This window comes from Filicampus tigris, chromosome 7, assembly GCF_054856515.1.
Source record: "Filicampus tigris isolate MCC_2025a chromosome 7, RoL_Ftig_1.0, whole genome shotgun sequence".
NCBI lineage: Eukaryota > Metazoa > Chordata > Actinopteri > Syngnathiformes > Syngnathidae > Filicampus > Filicampus tigris.
This window is the reverse complement of record NC_141223.1, coordinates 11,565,001-11,583,992: the sequence shown is the minus strand read 5'-3', so window position 1 is coordinate 11,583,992 and position 18,992 is coordinate 11,565,001. Positions and strand designations below refer to the sequence as shown.

The 18,992-nt window shown below is 40.7% G+C and overlaps 1 protein-coding gene and 1 long non-coding RNA gene across 2 annotated transcripts; both read right to left on the bottom strand.

Annotated features, from left to right (window-relative positions):
• Window positions 1–874: 874 nt before the first annotated feature.
• LOC147144792 (uncharacterized) lies at window positions 875–3,809 on the bottom strand. Its single transcript, XR_015087439.1, has 3 exons — window positions 3,254–3,809; window positions 1,564–1,740; window positions 875–991 (listed from the first exon to the last, which is right to left on the bottom strand). It is a non-coding gene; the product is annotated as an uncharacterized LOC147144792 (long non-coding RNA).
• A 243-nt stretch (window positions 3,810–4,052) lies between these two features.
• On the bottom strand, window positions 4,053–17,658 carry ddx6 (DEAD (Asp-Glu-Ala-Asp) box helicase 6). Its single transcript, XM_086035531.1, has 14 exons — window positions 17,494–17,658; window positions 15,945–16,578; window positions 15,784–15,847; window positions 14,591–14,695; window positions 14,355–14,484; window positions 12,600–12,746; window positions 12,421–12,515; window positions 12,212–12,334; window positions 10,059–10,187; window positions 9,815–9,931; window positions 9,201–9,264; window positions 9,005–9,106; window positions 8,750–8,929; window positions 4,053–6,539 (listed from the first exon to the last, which is right to left on the bottom strand). The coding sequence occupies exons 2-13, from the start codon at window positions 16,178–16,180 to the stop codon at window positions 8,754–8,756; spliced, it is 1,488 nt and encodes a 495-aa protein (XP_085891657.1). The 5' UTR covers window positions 16,181–16,578; window positions 17,494–17,658; the 3' UTR covers window positions 4,053–6,539; window positions 8,750–8,753.
• Window positions 17,659–18,992: the final 1,334 nt, after the last annotated feature.

The following is an 18,992-nucleotide window of genomic DNA, read 5'->3' as shown; positions in this document are numbered from 1 at the left end:
CCTGTCTCGGACGCATCACAGGACTGCGTATTTCAGGACTGGAGCGTTGGCTATTTTTTCCTTCAAAAGCTTCTTCGTGGACTTCTGTCTATTCCCACATGTTTTCTTTGTGTGTCAATTGTCTCATGACTTCACAGTCATCAGATAAGTGTTTGTTAAAATTTCGATAATTCGGTAATTTACCATCCCCACCAGTCGTTGTACTGCTTTTACATCATTAGGTCTCGGCACCTCCCTGATTGCTCGCACTTTCTCTGGGTCAACACACAGTTCTTCAGCTGTCAGTAGGTGTCCTATATAAGGTACTTTGGTTTGTCGCCGCTTGAACTTGTCCTTGTTTAGTTTTTTGTTTCTCGCAGTACATCTCTGTAGGAAGCGTCTCAGTTTCACATCATGGTCTCGGTTAGTAGATTAGTTTTATATACATACACATATATACATATACATATATATATATATATATATATACATATATATATACATATATATATATATATATACATATATACACACGCACACACACATTATACAGACATACAGTATGTGTATGTACTGTATGTGTGTATATATATATATATACTGTGTATATGTATATACACATATATGTATACTGTGTGTATATATATACTTATACATATATACATACATATACATATATACATACATATATATATATGTATAAGTATATGTTTATATATATGTATAAGTATATGTTTATATATATGTATAAGTATATGTATATATGTATAAGTATATATATATATATATATATATATATATATATATATATATATACACACACATACATATAATCCAAAAAGATGCACAACACGCAGCCCAACGAGCTTGTTGGTGGCAACGTTGGTTGGTTTGTCCATCTGTTCGTCCATCTGTTGGCGCCATCAGCAAACTTGGACAGGGTTGCAATCTCTGTCTTTTTTTTTTTTTTTTTTCCGTCACTGCATTGACCTGACATCCATCAATGTGACAGCTTGGAGAGAAAAAGACAAAATGAGTAAAGTTTTACTACGAAGGAAGAGGCAAACATTTTGACAAGAAAAAATACAACAGTGGTACCTTATGAGTTGAATTTGTTCCTTGAGCAAGCTCGTAAATCATATCAAATTAGCAGCATTAAAATTCATTTAAAAGGCATAAACTTATTTCAGGAAACGTAATTACTGTTGTGTGAGTTGATTGTGTATTTTACACACAACTCCCACATACTCACGGGTCGGCACTTATTTGCAGATTTTTAAATAATACTACAATCCTTAAATCTCCATTTTTTTAAATCAATGCATTCTTAATAGGCTTCAAATGTAAGCCGATTTTTTAGCTATTTGCGGGTTAGCCTGGTCCCTATCCCCTCCATAGAGCGGGAGTCCACTGCACATCAATTAAGCGACTACTCAAAACTCAAATTCGGGCACCCTTACATCAAGTATCACCTCAAATCGCACAGAGTTGTGCCTTTGCCGGGTTCTGTGTAAAAAGACATATGTCGATATATTTCAGGATCTTTGCATGATCTCTGTTTAAAAGAAGCTAGAGAGCACGAACCTTCCCAGCGTTTTGCACTGTCTGCCTTTTAATTCCATTTCCGGCCCTGTGTGGAAGTTCAAGGACGTTGAGACGTTCCATTTTCTCTATCTCTCTCTCCTCCTTCCATGAGATTGGATTTTTTTTTCCCCTTTTTGAATCTCATTCTGAGCAGGAGGAATTACACCGGAACGACTCCTGAAGAAGGGGTATTGATTATAACAAACCTAATGTCTCCTCAAGGAGCAGGATCAATAGCACTAAGATGGCTCACATCTACTGTGCGTGTGAGGCTAACACTTCCTGTTTAGAGGTCACACGTGCACCCCGAACACACATGCATGCCTGCATGCACCCACACACGCACGCACACACGAATCTCGGCTGTGCTGTCATTAATGTTTAAGAGAATCATTGATTAGTGCAGTCCCTGACCTTTTTTACGCCACGGACCAGTTTGCCATCGAGCAATATTTTGACACACCGGCAGAGAAACAAACAAAAACAAATTATTGAAAAATATACACTTTACAATGATAGAATGTTAGAAACCGAAGCAATGAATTCAATGTTTGTGGGGTCTGTGGGGGAGGTGTAATAAGTGGATATTGCTAGCAAGCGCCCAGACGCTCACATGCTCACACAGACCAACTCCCGATCTTGACGTCACTCACCAGGCCAACCCCCCCTAAAGCCACACAGACAACGCACAAACAACAATAAGTACAGTAATTACACTTTGTAATCGTCACGATCCGCGTCCATCGGTGACGGCCCGTCAAGCCGTCAAATCAGTCAAAATTTTGTAAAATGCCCAACTCTATTGATATGCTTTAAAAGTAGATTTCAGTACAAGCTTGGCCATAGAAGAAAATGTTTTAATTTTTAAGCCAACGTAATCTATTAATGGAGCGGATCATAAAAAACTAAATTTGGGGTGGGTGCGTTAATTAGCCTACTAGCATATTTTCACTATTCATCATTCTAATCTCCGCGAACAGTGAGCATTCACTGTATGTCGTAATTAAAACCTCTTTATTCTCATGACTCTTTCTAGCAGCTTCACTTGCAAATGAGGGAGAGTTCAGTCAGAGAACACACACGCACACTAAATGAGGCATGTGGGGGTGTAAAATGTAAATGTCGCAGCAGTAATATCTGCCTACACGACTCAGCACAATCCACCACTGCAGCACAATGTGAAGATCCGGACTAAAATATTCAAAGTTTATTTATTTATTTTTTTTAAATAAACAGGCATTTCCTGTTTGGACCACCAGCATAATTACAAAATCCAGATTAGCCAGCCAGCGACAAATAACACCTCCATGAATTGATGTTCAATTAACGACCATCATGACTGTGGGTGGACACAAGCAGCTTTAGCTGTTGTTACATTCTGCCAACATTGTCACCAGTCTGTCACTCTCTTGCCATAGTGGGTACAGAAAGTATTCAGACCCCTTGAAATTTTTCACACTTATTGCAGCCATTTGCCTAAATGAAAAAAAGTTAATTTTTATCTCTCAATGTACACTCAGCACCCCATCTGGACAGAAATATAGACAATTTTGCAAATGTATTAAAAAAGAAAATTGAAACATATGGTCATAAGTATTCACACCCTGATGCATTTTATTGAGTAGACGCACCCTTTTGAGCTAGTACAGCCATGAGTCTTCTTGGGAATGATGCAACAAGTTTTTCACACCTGGATTTGGGGATCCCCTGCCATTCTTCCTTGCACAGCTTCTCCAGTTCTGTCAGGTTGGATGGTGTACAGTGGTGCACAACCATTTTCAGGTGTCTCCACAGATGCTCAATCGGGTTTAGGTCAGGAATACAATCCCTAAATCCAAGTTATTGTAACAATTGAGCGCCACCTGTAAAGTCGACAAACATTTCTATTGTATTGAACAAGCAAGCATGCAATATGCAAGGATGACATGCCTGAAATATGCCAGCACCATCTGCTGGTCTTAGTGTGTAACACCATGGGTGAATTGGGAAAACACTAGTCCACAAATCATTGCAGTAAGCGTACACTTCTAGGCCATAAAAAAATCAAATGAACAGCAAGCATTGTGGCAAATGACCCTGCATTCTTGCGATGCATGACGATTTGGATTCAAGTTGATCGCAAGCCATTCACAACCTTGGACATCCATGCCATCAGACTCCCTGTATTTTGCAATGACAGCAAAGATTAAACCTACAAAATTGTGACATTTTAAGGATTGCAAGTTAAAACAAGCCATTTGGGCTGGGGTTTTACTTACCAGGCAGAAAGGTCAGTTCCAGGCAAAACGTCTTAATTGGGTCGTTTTGTTATTAGAATTCCTTTTATGACTAACGCTGAAAGTACTCTCCTGAGGGACTAAAGGGAACTCAAATCAAGTATACAAAACAGATTTCAAAGTGAAGCACATTGCGTTCCCTTGTGTAAGAAATGCGCTATGTCAAGCTATCTTGCCTTCAAAGTCACACAAAGACAACCAGAGACCAAAACATAAATTGAGTGAGCTTTATTTGAACCAAACTTTCAATCTTTCAGCCCAATATTATTTACGACATTTTGTGTTGTTTGTAACTCAACTCTTTGTAAAATTAGCTTCACTGAAAATTCTGCCAATTGAATTATGACCAAATTTCCATGAAAATAAAAAATAAAAACTTAAAATTTGGAGTTATCCACTTGAACTTTTCTTTGGGCCAAAAAAAAAAAAAAAAAAATCCAAAATAAGGGCAACTTTTTATTTTACCCCTCTCCATTCACTTGCAAACAGGTGCACCACCAAGTGTACTAATGCATCAGCAGCATCCTCCTGGACAGAAAGTGACACAGAGTCAAATTGGATACAAAAGGTGTTAAGTTTTAAATTTGTCACTACTATCAAGGAGGATTCGTGTGCATCAGGGCAGCAAGCGAGCCAATTCTCCCCCCCCCCCCAATTTAAAATGACCTTAAAGAATGACACACTTTGGTTTTCAAACAAATCCAATTAAAGTTTTGCAAGATGCTTTTGTCTCAGTCTCTAAGGTTCTCAACATGGCAACTGCCGGCAGTAGACAGCATCCCATCATATTCATTCGTCCAGTAGGACCTGCCTTCAAAACAAAAACAAGCTGTTGTACTGCCGCCAGGCAGCCAGGCCGCAGACGGCTGCCGAGTGTCTGCAAAAATTTGATGCCCCCCGCTCGCTCGCTCTTGTATTTTAGTTTACTTTAATATTTTCTTCAAACAACCCCCACCCCCCAATTAGCCAAATTGAATGATAGAATTCATCAGGGGCCAAGATGAGAAACGAGCAGGCTGGGGGGAAAATCACCATTCTGAAGCAACAACGTTAAGGGAACATTTTAAAACAAGTCGCTGTTGGTCAGAACAGTCATAAGAGCATCTTGCTACAAGGGAACCCAAACTTTCCAAAAAGGCTCCGGGGAGCTTTCGTGCAAAAATCAGGTTTTTAGGAGGACGTATAACCAAACCCCCACACAAAACAAACAAAAGGACAGAAATATAAGCCAGTAACTAAGTCCACAAGTTTGCAGTCCAAGCCATTTGTCATAGCCATTCCCCCTAAGTTTTTTTTTTTTTGCTTTGAAGGCATCTTCAACAGCAACATGTTCATGTTGGCATGGCAGGTACAAAAATCCGGTGTTATTGCCTGAACTCAACTCTGTGCATTCTAAGTGCCAACCTGTGCTGGGTTGCTTTATTTATTTATTTTTTAACATGTCGTTACGCAGAGTGAATTGCTGCTACATTTTCCTCCAGGTAAGATGCGTCACTGATGCTTTGTCACACGACATTCTCAAAATCAAAATTGGTTGCTGCCTTTGTCCTTGTATGTCTAACATGTAACAGGGTGGGAACCAAAGCATCACCCAAGCAAATCTGTACTGCGGCGAATCAGATACAATCTGATCGTCACGAAGCTGACGAAAATCGCGCGACCAATCAATTTAAGTGCAACCTTCAATAATGACACTTGGCCTCAATGGCACTTAATGCACAAGGGGGTCTTTGCTTTCGATTCTAAATCATTCTGCCCTTTCTAGAATTATAAATAAAGTCACAGGCCAATAGGCAGTAATCAAACAGTCCCTCCGGTGCCAACAAGTAAGTGTGGGGGGAGGATTGGTATTGCGGTGCAGCCAGCCTTCTTGTTAACTTGTCTTAAAACAATCTTAAAATGAAGGTATATATACACAGGCTCACAGAGTTAAGTTCGGCCATTCCTAGGAAGGTGAGCAGGGTGGAAACCCCCCCCCCCCCAAAAAAAAAAATCTCCACTGGTTGAGGAATTCCCATGACTCTAGGTGTTGGAACGGCTGCACCGTCATCCGAATTTTGCTCTGCTGCTGAAGACGAGAGGAGAGTGTCGGGCTGTTCTTGAAGCAAACGTTTTTCTTAACTCAAAGTAACAGACAGTCTGGCTTTTCTTAATAAAACAAACAAAAACTCCGGCATCTCTGTCCGTTGGGGGAGAGAGGGGTGTGGATCCAAGTTTGTCCGGCAAAGTTAAGCCAGACCGAAGCGCAGCAGGCCCCCAGACAAGCAGAAATAAAAAAGTGGTTATGATTGATGACGACGAGGGTTATTACTTCACAACGAGGTGGACTGCTTCTTAAGGCACTTCATACAAAATGGTTCCAAAACAAGAAAAATGGCAGATGGAGGTGGGGGTTCTTTTTTTTTTTTGAAGGGTAGAGAGGTTTTGGGTGCTGGCTTCATGTTAAGAGTCACCTATGCGTGCCAGATATCCCGTCCACTTGATCCCGCACTTCCCTCATGTGGAGGGGGATGTGGTAGGAAGGGGTGTCTTCAGTGCAAGCGGTGCAGCATTGAGCCCTGTGAGAAGGGAAGAGTTCTTCCAAAACGTATCCAACAACTTTGTCATTCCTGATGAAGGCATCCCAAAAAAAAAACTAAAAGGAAAAAAAAAAATCCTGGCTGGGGTGGGGGTCCATAGGGGAATGGAGGATGGTCTTATCTGTGAATGACAAAAGAAAAACAAGTTACGCGGCTAGTCAACTGTATATTTGCTGACAAAGGCGCAGGGATCGGCATTCTGTCTGACGGACGTCATTGATAGATGCCCATTTTGCTGACGTTAAATTGGAAGCAAAAAAAAATAAGACAGACTAAGCACAAGCTGAAGTGGATTTTCGTCCAGCGTAATCATCACTAACCTGGTCAAGTCCAGACGGACCTGAAAGTTCATTAACGCATGCCCGTTTTGCTGATGAGACGGAAACGCGACCCACCTGTCTCACGTGTTTGTTATAAGGCAGCCGGTAGTCTTACTTGAGTAGACTGCATTGACTATACATGTACAGCAGGTGGGGGTATGCACCAACGAGCGGATCACGAGTTAGACAGATGGTAGGGCAACCACTAATTGAAGAGCTAAGAGGTAATAAAATCTTTAAATACAGAAACAGTCTTACAGAGATGTGCTTGTGAGTAAAGTTTTACATTTCAATTTTTGGAAAGCGTGGGGTTTGGAGGTTGTGAAACGGTATTTTGCAGCCCCACACTCAATTTCAAAAGGTGGCAGTAATGCATCAAAAGTTGTTTGCCATTTGCTTAAAGGCAGAAGAGAGAAAAAAAAAAAAAAAAAACTACGAAAGACAGTCAAAGAAAAAAATATTTATTGTCATGGTAACTATTTCGGTTTACACAGTAGTAAGCAATTTAGTCCGCCGGGATTGTACCTTTGGCAACAATGTTATACGGAATGCAGCAGCAGGCTCTTAACACTTTAATAGATTGGCAAATGTGAAATGTTAAACAGTGAAGAGCTGTTTGAGCAGCAAGCCGAAACACTATGATGTAGATGGTGCACTCCATTTACCATTTTAATCAGATTTGTTCATATATGGATGGATGGATTTTTCATCATGTTGGACCCCCTGCACCCACCACCCCGGATTGACGACTGACGGAAGGGCGGTTAAAATAACATAAAGGACTGACATATGTCAGACGGGTGCCCAGGTTGCTGACAAATGACAGGCAAACTTTATAGTCAAATGTCCACCTCTGCAAAGGTGTACTTGGAACCTCGAGGGTGCAACAGCCCACATCTTAAAATACAGGGAAGTCAACCATCAAGTAAATTTAGTTTTTATATTCAGGTTGGACCAGTTACAATCATAAAATCCTACATACGTTATAGAACAAATTTGAACGACATTTTAATGCCTCGCTTTTTGATTAACTGATTTAGTGCGTTGCCGGGTAACATTGGTGCCCCGTTGTCATCGGTTCACTACCTGTGAGATGGGCCATAGTGGTCGAGCGTAATGTGAGCTCGGTGATCTGATCCCTGGATATTAGTGACGTGGAATGTCACTTTTCTGGCAGGGAAGGAACCCAAGCTGCTGTATGAGGTCAAGAAGTTTCAATTAGTCTGCCTCGCCCCAACAAAGAGCTTGGGCTCTGGTACACGTCCTCTTGAGAGGGGTTGGACTCTCTCCCAATCTGGAGTTGCCCACAGAGGTCCCAAACAGGTGCGGGCATACTTTTTGCCCTTTGTTACCGATTATGTTCATAACCTTTATCGACAGAATATATAGGCGCAGCCAAGACATTGAGGGTGTCCTGTTTGGTGGCCTCAGTACTGCATATGCTTTTTGCAGATTATGTGGTTCCGTTGGCTTCGTCAAGGCACAATCGTCAAATCTCACTGCAGCGGTTTGCAGCAGAGTGTGAAGAGTCTGGAATGAAAATCAGCACCCCCAAATCTGAGACCATGGTTCTCAGTTGGAAATGGGTGGAGTGCCCTCTTCAGGTTGGGAATGAGATCCTGCACCAAGTGGAGGAATTCAAGTATCTTGTTCACAAGAGATGGAAGGATGGAGCAAGAGATTGACGGGCAGATAGATGCAGTGTCTGCAGTGATGCGGACTCTGTATTGGTCCGTCGTGGTGAAGATTTACCGGTCAATCTGCGTTTCTACCCTCACCTATGTTCATGAACTGTAGCTGTTTGAATGTCATGGAGCAGCTCTGTTTAACTTGGGTTATAGGGAATTATATCAAGTCTGACACGTGCACATCTCACACACGTCTTTTAGTGCTTTTCCCCAAAATAAAATATGAGGGGCCATCAAAAAAAAAAAAAAAAAAAGACTTTTTTTTTTTTTTTTTTTAAATTATATTAGTACATGTGACAATAGTGGACCATGTGTATACTTACTGGCTCATGGCTTAGCTTCTTCGCCGCTCTCACTGTGGTACTCAGCCACATACAAGCTCTTGTCAATGATGCCGGGGATGGGCTTGATCTCTGTTCCCAGCTGCTCTTCGATGCCTTTCAGGTTGAAGCGATCGTCATACGTAATCAGGTTGATGGCCAGGCCCAAGTGCCCAAAGCGGCCTGAGTGATGAGGATTAATGGTTGATGTCTTGTTTGTTTATATAAAGAAGGTGAAGGCTATAAGCAAGTTCTCACCAGATCTGCCAATACGATGAAGGTACGTCTCTCCCAGCTTAGGGAAGTCAAAATTGATCACAACATTCACTGCCTGAATGTCTATTCCTCTTGTGAAGAGGTCTGGGAGAAAAAAAACAAACATAAGACACTGTTATATTTCCTTCAAATCTAGTTGCAAAATGCATTCAACAATCCACGATGGTGTTCTACTTGCCAGTGCAGACGAGATTTCGACAGAGGCCGTTTCGGAAGTCGTGGAACACGCGGTTGCGATGTTCCTGATGAGAAAGAGGAAATAAACTTCACTTTTGACAGCTATTTTAAGAACGACTGACAAGGTTCAACAGAGGAATCAGTTTGACCTATTCAGACCGGGAGCGCATTACCGCATTTCTACCACTAGAGCCGGGAGCGCTGTTGCGCATTTCTACCTTTACAGCCGGGAAAGTGGATATGTCTAGGGCTGACGATTATTTTGATAATTGAAATCATGATTATTCAAACAATCATTCATTTTTTGGTACAAGACAAAATGTTTGAATGTAAAAAATAAAGAAACATTTCTTTGAAACACTATATACATTCCAAACAAAATGTTATAAAATTAGCCACGTCCAAGCTCTCAAATTCTTTTGGAATTAATGTATCCATCTGCTACGGACTCTGAGATAAATTATTTTGTAGAGGTTGAATTTATGGGGAAACTTCAGGTTTTAGAGGGTGATTCTAAAGACGCCCTTAGGTTTTACAGGCATGTTTTGCCAAGCACTTTAGGCCGAAATGGGTTACAACAACTGTATATGGGGAGAGAAAGAACTGTACACCAACCTGTCTCATCTTAGCATGAATGTAGAAACATGAATAACCGAGCTGGGAGATCTTCTTGGCAAGGAGCTCCACTCTCTGAGAGGAGTTGCAGAAGATTATAGACTGGTTGATCTGGAGCTAGAAGAAAAGTGATGTAAAGTGACGCGTCGTTACTTTCAAACTTTTTTCTTTTTTTTATTTTTCTTTTTTTTTTTAAAATACCAAAGCGCTTACTGTTAAGTTGAACCACAAGAGTCAGTCTTACCCTGGAGAACAAGGTGTTGAGGCAATGCACTTTCTGCCTTTCGGTGACGTAAGCATAATACTGAGTCACACCCTTCAGCGTGAGCTCCTCCATGAGGTTGATCTCGTAGGGCTTCTGCAAGTGCGAGTTCTACAACCACAGTGAAAAATGTTTTGCAATAGAGGCACCATTAGAGGGCAAATCAGGATACCGCCATAAGAAGAGAACGTTTTCGATAGCAGCCTAGCGAGCTCAGATGTATAACTGTGGTTTGGCCTAATTAAAAAGTCCAATATGTAGAATTTAGTGCCATCTAGTGGTGAACTAATACAATACAACGACCCAAGTTCGAAGTATATGCATTTTGAAGCACGCGCACTACGTTGCCACAGAGACCACACGTCGCAAGCCCACCACCAATTTCTTCAGCAATTTTGTGCAAACAAAATATCACAAACTTTTAGTATTCCCTCAAGTGACCAAGTAAGTGCATTGCATTCACGTGTCTCCTTCAGTTATCCGAAGCAGAATACATTCACAATGACCACGTTTACATGCAGTCAATTATTCAGGTTAAGGTCAAAATTCCGGTTTCTGAAACTTCTGAATAACACGTTTACATAAGCGTACAGAGTTATTCCCGCATTTGAATGTCCTGATTTAAATGACGCTTCATTCCGGTTGTTACTTTCTACCGTCAATAAAACATATTCATGTCCCTCACCACACGAATAAAGGGAGTCTGATTCATCCTCACTCCAAAAGTGCGGTGTCGTACGTTAACTTTCGCCATGTTTTGTTTATCACTAATTATGTGTTTCCGGTGGGTTGTGCGCCAAACACCGCGCATACCAGCATTTCCTGTACTACAAAGATCAAGATTCCTTGCAGTTGAGTATGCGCAGAGTGTACCATGCAATCGGGGTATTCCAATCGGCGTATACATGCGCACATACTCGGGTTAGAAAAGGAGCAACCTAGGCATATTTGGAATTTCAAAAACACGAATTAGGCCATATTCTGGTTATTGCGCGGCTTTTAAAAACCCAAATACTGCCAATATTCGGGTTTTAAAAGGGTTATTGACTAAAATGTCAATGTGTTTAAAAAGTACATTTAGTTTCAATGGACCAGTGTGTGGGAGGGCTACATCAGCCTTAATCAAACAAACGTTTATTTTTTAATCATTACAACATATTCTCTACACTACATTTTGTGTGTTTGAATACAGTCCAAAAGTGTGCGTCAATGTTTAAATTGGAAGTCAACAAATACATGTTTTGCAATATTATGTTTTATGCGCCATCACTGGTCTAAACATGGCATTTTCCATTTGGCGTTTGTGTTAATCAAACAAACGTTTATTTTTTAATCATTACAACATATTCTCTACACTACATTTTGTGTGTTTGAATACAGTCCAAAAGTGTGCGTCAATGTTTAAATTGGAAGTCAACAAATACATGTTTTGCAATATTATGTTTTATGCGCCATCACTGGTCTAAACATGGCATTTTCCATTTGGCGTTTGTGGAATATGAGTTAAGCAGCAAAATCCACCCATTTTCAGCCTTGTCAGGGAGAGGCCATTTTGTCACTTCAGTCGACTGAAAATGACATAGTTGCTCAGGTACCGACCAATCATGGCTCACCCGTTTTCTGAAGCTCAGCCATGATTAGGTTTTACCTAAGCCTTGAGCAACTGCGCTGTCATTTTTAGTCGACAGCAAGTGGCAAAATGGCCGCTGCCCCTTGAAATGGAAAAAAAAAAACTGGTGGATTTTATTTTTTAACTCATATTACACAAAGGCAATATTAATCAGAATGCCGTGTTTCGACTAGTGGGCCTGCATAAAACAATCTTGTAGAGAACATTTTTGGGTTGACTTGCCCTTTAAAACATGTGAGGAGTATTTTAAGACAATCTATTATTTTTAGGTGAAAGCTCTGCGACAGACAGGTTGCAGTGAATAGGAGACCATTGTACTGGTACATTTTTTTCTGCAGCAGCTGACTAAACAAATATAAATCCAAAGTATCCTCTGGTTTGATAAAATGTCGAGTGTTTAACAATCGAGTGTGAAAATATAGTGTAATAGACCTGCTTTTTATTACCAAATCAAACCCGTGGTGTGCACTTGTTGATTCAACATGGCAATCACTGGAGAACATACCATAAACTTCTGAACACTGAGGGGGAAGGTAGCCGAGTAAAGCAAAATCTGTCTTTGTTTGGAGAGGAAGCCCAGAATCTCTTCCATCATGACGACAAAGTCCTGAGACAGGAGTTTGTCAGCCTGTTGGCAAATGAGATGAGGAACAGATTTAAAAAAATAAAATACAATTTGGTCTCACAGAAAAACGAAGAGCACACACATCCCACCTCATCCAGAACAATCATCTGCACTTGACCGACTTTGGCTACTCCTTTCTTGATGAGGTCTAAAATCCTCCCTGGGGTGGCAATGACCACATGAACTGCGATTAAAAAGAAAAAAAAATTACGCTCATACAAATGCAATTAAGTCAACAGGAGTCATGCCTGGGTGTTAAAAGCGTTACCAGTTTCATCCAGTCTCATGATGTCATCGCGTAGGTTGGTTCCACCCGTGGTCGCCATTACCTTGACTCCTCCCATGTGTTTGCTGACCTGGATACATATTTGGCTTACTTGCAGAGCCAGTTCTCTGGTGGGCACTATCACCAGTGCTGGGTAGGAGAGAAAAGATTAATCACGCGTTTGTTGTTGAAAAAAGAAAATATCCAGGGTTTTTCCTGCGTTTAAAATTGTGAGGCGGCCGCCTCCAGCCAATTTCAGCCAGAGCGATTGATATTGCTCAACATAGCGCAATTAATGGCTGCAGCAGAAGCGTATTTTAACTGCAGTTGCAGCGTTCGCCACAATAGAGGCGCTAGATCAGGTATGGCCAGCCCACGTCTTGCGAGCCGCATGCGGCTCTTTTCCTGGTTTCACGCGGCTCATGAAGCCCCTTTTGCTCTGAAATTGCAGCGCGCCGTTGTCAACCCCATTCACAGGGCACAAAATGGAGCATTGGTGGGTGACGCTGCGCATACTCTTCACGTCTGCCACGACAGAAAATTCGCCTCGGATTGAAACATTCTGCTTGATGGTGGCGCCGTCATGACGTCAGAAAGAGTTTCCAATAAGGAGAGGCTCTGGCAAGTGATTTACTGCTATTTTAGCGGCATGAGAACAATGGCGTAAGCCATGATAAATAAAGTGCATTTACTGTATTAACACTGATAGATACATCTTACCTCATCTTGATTTGCTTTTTTTAATTTGCAAAGACTGGGCTTAACTGTACTTAAAATTCAATTTTGCCGCAGAGGGACGTCAATCAATCGCGCCCAACCAGAGCAATATCAATCGTTCTGGCTGGAGGCAGGCACACAATAATATGAAGGCGGCCGCCTCTCAATATTTAATGCTGGAAAAACCCTGATACATGTCATGGCACATGGTCAGGATGGTACCACCTCTGCCTCAATTTGAGCCAAGAAAAAACCTGATATACATTTTGCAACATTATCTCCCGGTACAGTTTGAGTGGGCAAATATGTTCAAGGGCAGGTTTGATGTTTACAAACGAGCTAGGCCAGATCATTTTATTATGTGTTGGATTTAAAAACAAAATGCAACTAACCAATTTGCAAGAGAACATCCTTTCAAGTGAAAAAAGTTACTTTCTGAATTCTTTTTAGAATTAGTAATAAATTACTGAGATAAATTAATTAAAAGTACAGTTTGATTCAAATTAAAGTGAAAATGCTGAAGACAACAAAAATAATGTAATGTACAATCAAACTTATGGTTAAGCAATGATTTAATATCATTGATTTATTGTAAATGTAATTTTACATATCGTCGCAGTCCAATTTTGGAAACTTTTTTAATTTTCACTTTAATGCGATGTCTGTAACGTGTAAACATGATTCAGGTTAAAATAAGAAAATGAAAAAAAATTGAGTGTTTTTCACATGACAGCGACGATATGTAAAATTACAAATTTAATTGCAACACAATAATTCATTCTAACTTTATTAAATGATCTTATAAATAAATGGCCAAGTATTTAAAATGACTGAAATGTTTAAATATGTATAAAAAATAACACAAAATTATCAAATATCATAAATGAAGTGTATTAATTAACCTGCTTTAGGGAGGGAAACATTTGTGTTTATAATTAATGTACAATTAATACAGGCACCCCAATTTAAACGCTCAGTGTGCCGGATTTGGCCCCAAGACTTGGGTTGCACACCATTGCGGTACAGTACAGACAAGCCCACCTTGTATATAGTCCCTCTTCAGGTCAATGCGTTCAAGTAAGGGAATGAGGTAGGCTCCACTCTTCCCTGTGCCATTCTTGGCTCTGGCCAAGATATCCCTCCCCGACAACGCAATGGGAATGCTTTCCTCCTACGAGCAACAGCAAAAATGGATACTTTGATGAGTCGCTTCCCATTGTGGCATGGAAATGCACTTGTTCCGGCACAGAGAAACATTTGCGTAGGAGCAAACGCACCTGAATGGGAGATGGCTTTTCCCAGCCCATCTCAAAGATGCCCATGAGCAGCTCCCTCTTTAGGCAATAATCTTCAAACTCATTGCCTTTTGTTGCCGTCACATCCTGTGGAGCACCAGTAAATGTGACCATTAGCAGCTGATGGTTTATCAGGTCATTCAATTTATAACAGTCATTCACCAGCTTCACTTCACTAATCGTACAAAAACAGTCAGTGTCGCCTATTTTCTGACCGCTCTAGATCATGTCAGAACCAAGTCCCAGGAGGGGATCAGGCATCGCTGTCCTTTTCTTTTACTACAGGCAGTGGGGATGAGGGTGTATAAGAGATATTAGAGAGGGTAAAACTCGATTCACTGTAGTCTTTCATACACATACCGTATTTTCCGGACTATAAGTCACTCCGGAGTACTAGTCGCACCAGTCATAAAATGCATAATAAAGGAGGAAAAAAATTAAGTCGCACTGGAGTATAAGTTGCATTTTTGGGGGAAATTTATTTGATAAAATCCAACACCAAGGACAGACATGTCATTTAAAATTTAAACGACGAACAATTTGAAATAAAAATAGAATAAGTCAACAACAGGCTGAAAGGTATGCTTACTTTGCATTACACAACGCCCCCACCCGCGGGAAGTCGCCTCCGTAGTCGTCTCTGTCTCGCAATGCTAATATTAAATGCACAAGCGAGCAAATTAGTAAAATAAATTCACGTATTGGGCACCACTCGATTTTTATGAAAAAAAAAGTTTTAATTTATTGTACAGCCATAAAAGGGCATAATGTTAGTTTAATGACTTGACAATTTGACCGTAACCCCTGCTTATTCGTGTTTAATGATTCAGAATCCACCTACTCTTGAGTTTTAAATGATACCGTCTGTGATATATTTATATTTTCAATTCAAACTGTTATAAAGGGAGAGGCAATTTTTTAAAATTGCAGCGCATCAATTACTCACCATTTTTCACTTATTGCGGCAAAGTTAACGGCAAATGGATAATTACTGAAATATTTTCATCAATTTATTATGGAGATAAAATTGTTTTGAAATTACATAATCACCCTGGAATGGACCGTAACATTAGCGAATTTAATATTTTTATAATACTTTAGGGGAGATTTAATAAGAATGTCTCTCTGAAGTTTATTCAAAGTTTTACGATTAAAAAAATAATAATAATACAAACTGAAGTTCTCATCCTCATGTCCTTTGGGGGCAACTTCAAATTTTTCTTCCAGTCATCTCCAGGCCTGCAAAAGTCCAAACTCATGAGAAATTATCACATGAGAGCACAAATTTTTCATGTTGCAAACTTTTCCTGAGCCATTTCTTTGTAATGCAACTTACTTGATGAGAGCGTTAGTTGTGGGGGCTGTCTGGGCATTACCATTGTTGATTGTGCCTTTCATCTGGTTTAGTGGCTGTTGGGGGCCTCCTCCTCCTCCTCCTCCTCCTCCGCCGCCACCACCACCACCACCACCACCACCACCTGGCGCTCCGGCCGGCTTCACCGAGCCCCGGAGCTGTCCGTTCTGGTTCGACAAGCCCAAGATGACCGGGTTCTCGGTCCTGGCAGTGCTCATGTTTCCTCCTTAACTTCTCAGTCCAATAATGAACCTCAAGTGAGGAGTGAATGCACACAGCTGGAAACACTCACAATTAAAGGTAGTCCTACCCTCTCGGGGCTGTGTTTGCTGTACAATGTGTCCAAGTATTTATCACTGCCACTAACTACACAATAATGCCGTTTTTGGGACATGAAGAGATGACTTCTCTTCAGTGTTTTTGAACAGATTTCTGTTGGGAATGAGGAGGCGGGGGGCTTGAACAGTTCAGTTTGAACGAGCTTGGCAGCAGGTGTCTGGAATCCAAACTCCAGGAGGGCTGAGCTGGCTTTTCAAGTACTGGCCGACTTGTACAAGTTGGCCATCTCAGGAAGCTAAGAGTTGCTGCGTCCTCTTCGTCAGATTTTATATCAACCCTAAAGCACAAAAGTAGTCAGTCATATACAAATGTAACGGAAAACATGTCCATTGTGTGAAGGACGACACCACCATCCCCCAGCCCAGACCGCATTAGCTGCTAATGGCACGGTGCTCTCCCAAAGAAGCTATAGTCACACATTACGGCTTTTACAGTAAAACTAATAAGTCTACCAAATGGGGCGGTACAAGCCATTCAATATGGTTGATCAAACTAGCTGGAGGAGAGTTCGATTCGCATAGCCTAAGCATGCCATCAAATATCCAATGACGAAGAAGCGAATCAAAATAAAACTGGCAAAATTCTGCCTCGCCAAACATTAAACCAATTGAAACAATCAACGGTGTTTGATCAATTCAAGAGTCGTATCTATGATAAATGCCCTACAGTTAGAGGATAGCGAGAATCCCCCATTACACGTTAAGGGGGGAATATATACAAATAAGGGGGAAATATATACAAAGCCACGTACATTAAGACTTTAAACGTAAAAACTGATTAAGTCTCAGACAATACAAATGGGCCTCGACCATAAAAGCTATTAAATGCTTCGCTGGAGTGGAGTTCGGATTATTAACGATGACGTAGGAGCTTGCTAGCACCGGAAAATCATCTTGGCGTTCTGCAGAAGTCGCCGAAACACTAGTGTTTTGGTTATTAACTATTGTCTACATTAAGTTGGCATTACGTGTTATATTATGTTGGCAGGCATCGCCGTTGCGCTTTTGTCTTCTTTTTTTTTTAAATCAACACTAACATTCAACGTCACCGGGTGTTAGCAAGCTAACTAGCTGTCCGACTAACGTCGGCGAAACACGACATTAAATGTTCCTAAACAACACGGCGTGGATGACTCGGTCGTCCAGCGGAGGATTTGACACACACATAACGCCCGAGTTGAACCGTTCGTTACCTCAGATAAGCGAAGTAAATGGTCGTTTTTTTTTATTTTCTCCTTTTTCTTTTCTTTTTCTAGCTTTGTCAAATGGTAGCCGAGAGCACGAATGAGACTTTCCATCCGAGCGTGCAAGATGGCGTCCACTCGTATTTGAGCCCGCCCCCTACCGCCACGGTCAGCTGGTTTCATTTCTAACCTCTTTAATAATAATGATAATAAATGAATAATTTTTAAATGCTTCGATAAGTATCATATCCTTATAGTTTACTCCTCTATTTTGGAGACGCGTAAATATACTGCGTCGAATGTAGCCGTCATGGTTGTGTTATTTACACTTTGGCCTAAATATGACGTCACCTCTGAGACGTCACTGAGCCAGGTTAACAAATACTGTAACACAATAGGTTTGAACTCTGTGACCTCTTACTTAATCACCGTTATCATTAACCTTTCAAAAGCTACTTACATGCCATTCAAGGTGCACCCATTAAAGATTGTCTATTGTGCGTGCCAGAGTTTACTGCGGTCAAGCCATCACACTTTCGTTTTTCTGTAGTGAAACTATCAGCTCCCAAAATTTTGAGTGCCTGCGTATTCTAAACTCCTGGAGAGGAATGCACACACACACACACGCACACACACAGTATACATACAGTATATATATTTTTTCACCTGAAATACTTTCATTTCCTTTTCATTTCTGCACCTAACTTAAAAATGAGACAAACAATTCAAAATGGAGAGTACGACTTGTCTGTGACCAGCAGAAGCATTGTTGATTCCCACTCAATGTGTTTGCTGTCTAAAGCAGTGTTTTTCGAACTTTTTTGAGTCGAGGCACATTTATCTCATTGAAAAAAATCCCGCGGCACATCACCAGCTGATATTATGGAAAAGAAAAGCTTATTTTAACAATGTAAGTGTAATATTGTTTATATAAGCATTTTTTATCATTGAAGAATGCTTTTATACTATAACGTCTTGAATAGGAATTAAATAAACACAAAGAAAAAAAAAGTATTTTATAATGTTTCATATTGATACTACTCAGTGTGAAACATGGGCCTGTTTGGATAAACATGCGTCTCTAATTCGCTTGTCTCTAAACAAAGACAATTAGCTACCTGCTGCTGCTGCTACCTGCTGGTATGGAAGAGTACTACAATGTAGTAAAGACATGATTACCCTGCCAGGCGCTAGACCGCACACTACAGGCACACAAATTAGATAATTTCCCACGGCACACCTGACAATATCTCGCGGCACACCACAGAGTTTGAAAAACACTGGTCTAAAGTACAGTGGAAACCTGCATACTTGCAGTTCTACACTCGCTGATTCATGTATTCACAGATTTTAAAGCAAAATATTTTTTTCATTTTTTTTTTGTCCAGATTTTCCTCCCATATTTCTTGTGGAAAACGCGTATTGGAGGTATAGCTGCGTTTTTTTAAATAATTGTTGTGCTTAAAAATGCCCAATGCAATTCAGTGAGCGTCAATTATATTATCCCC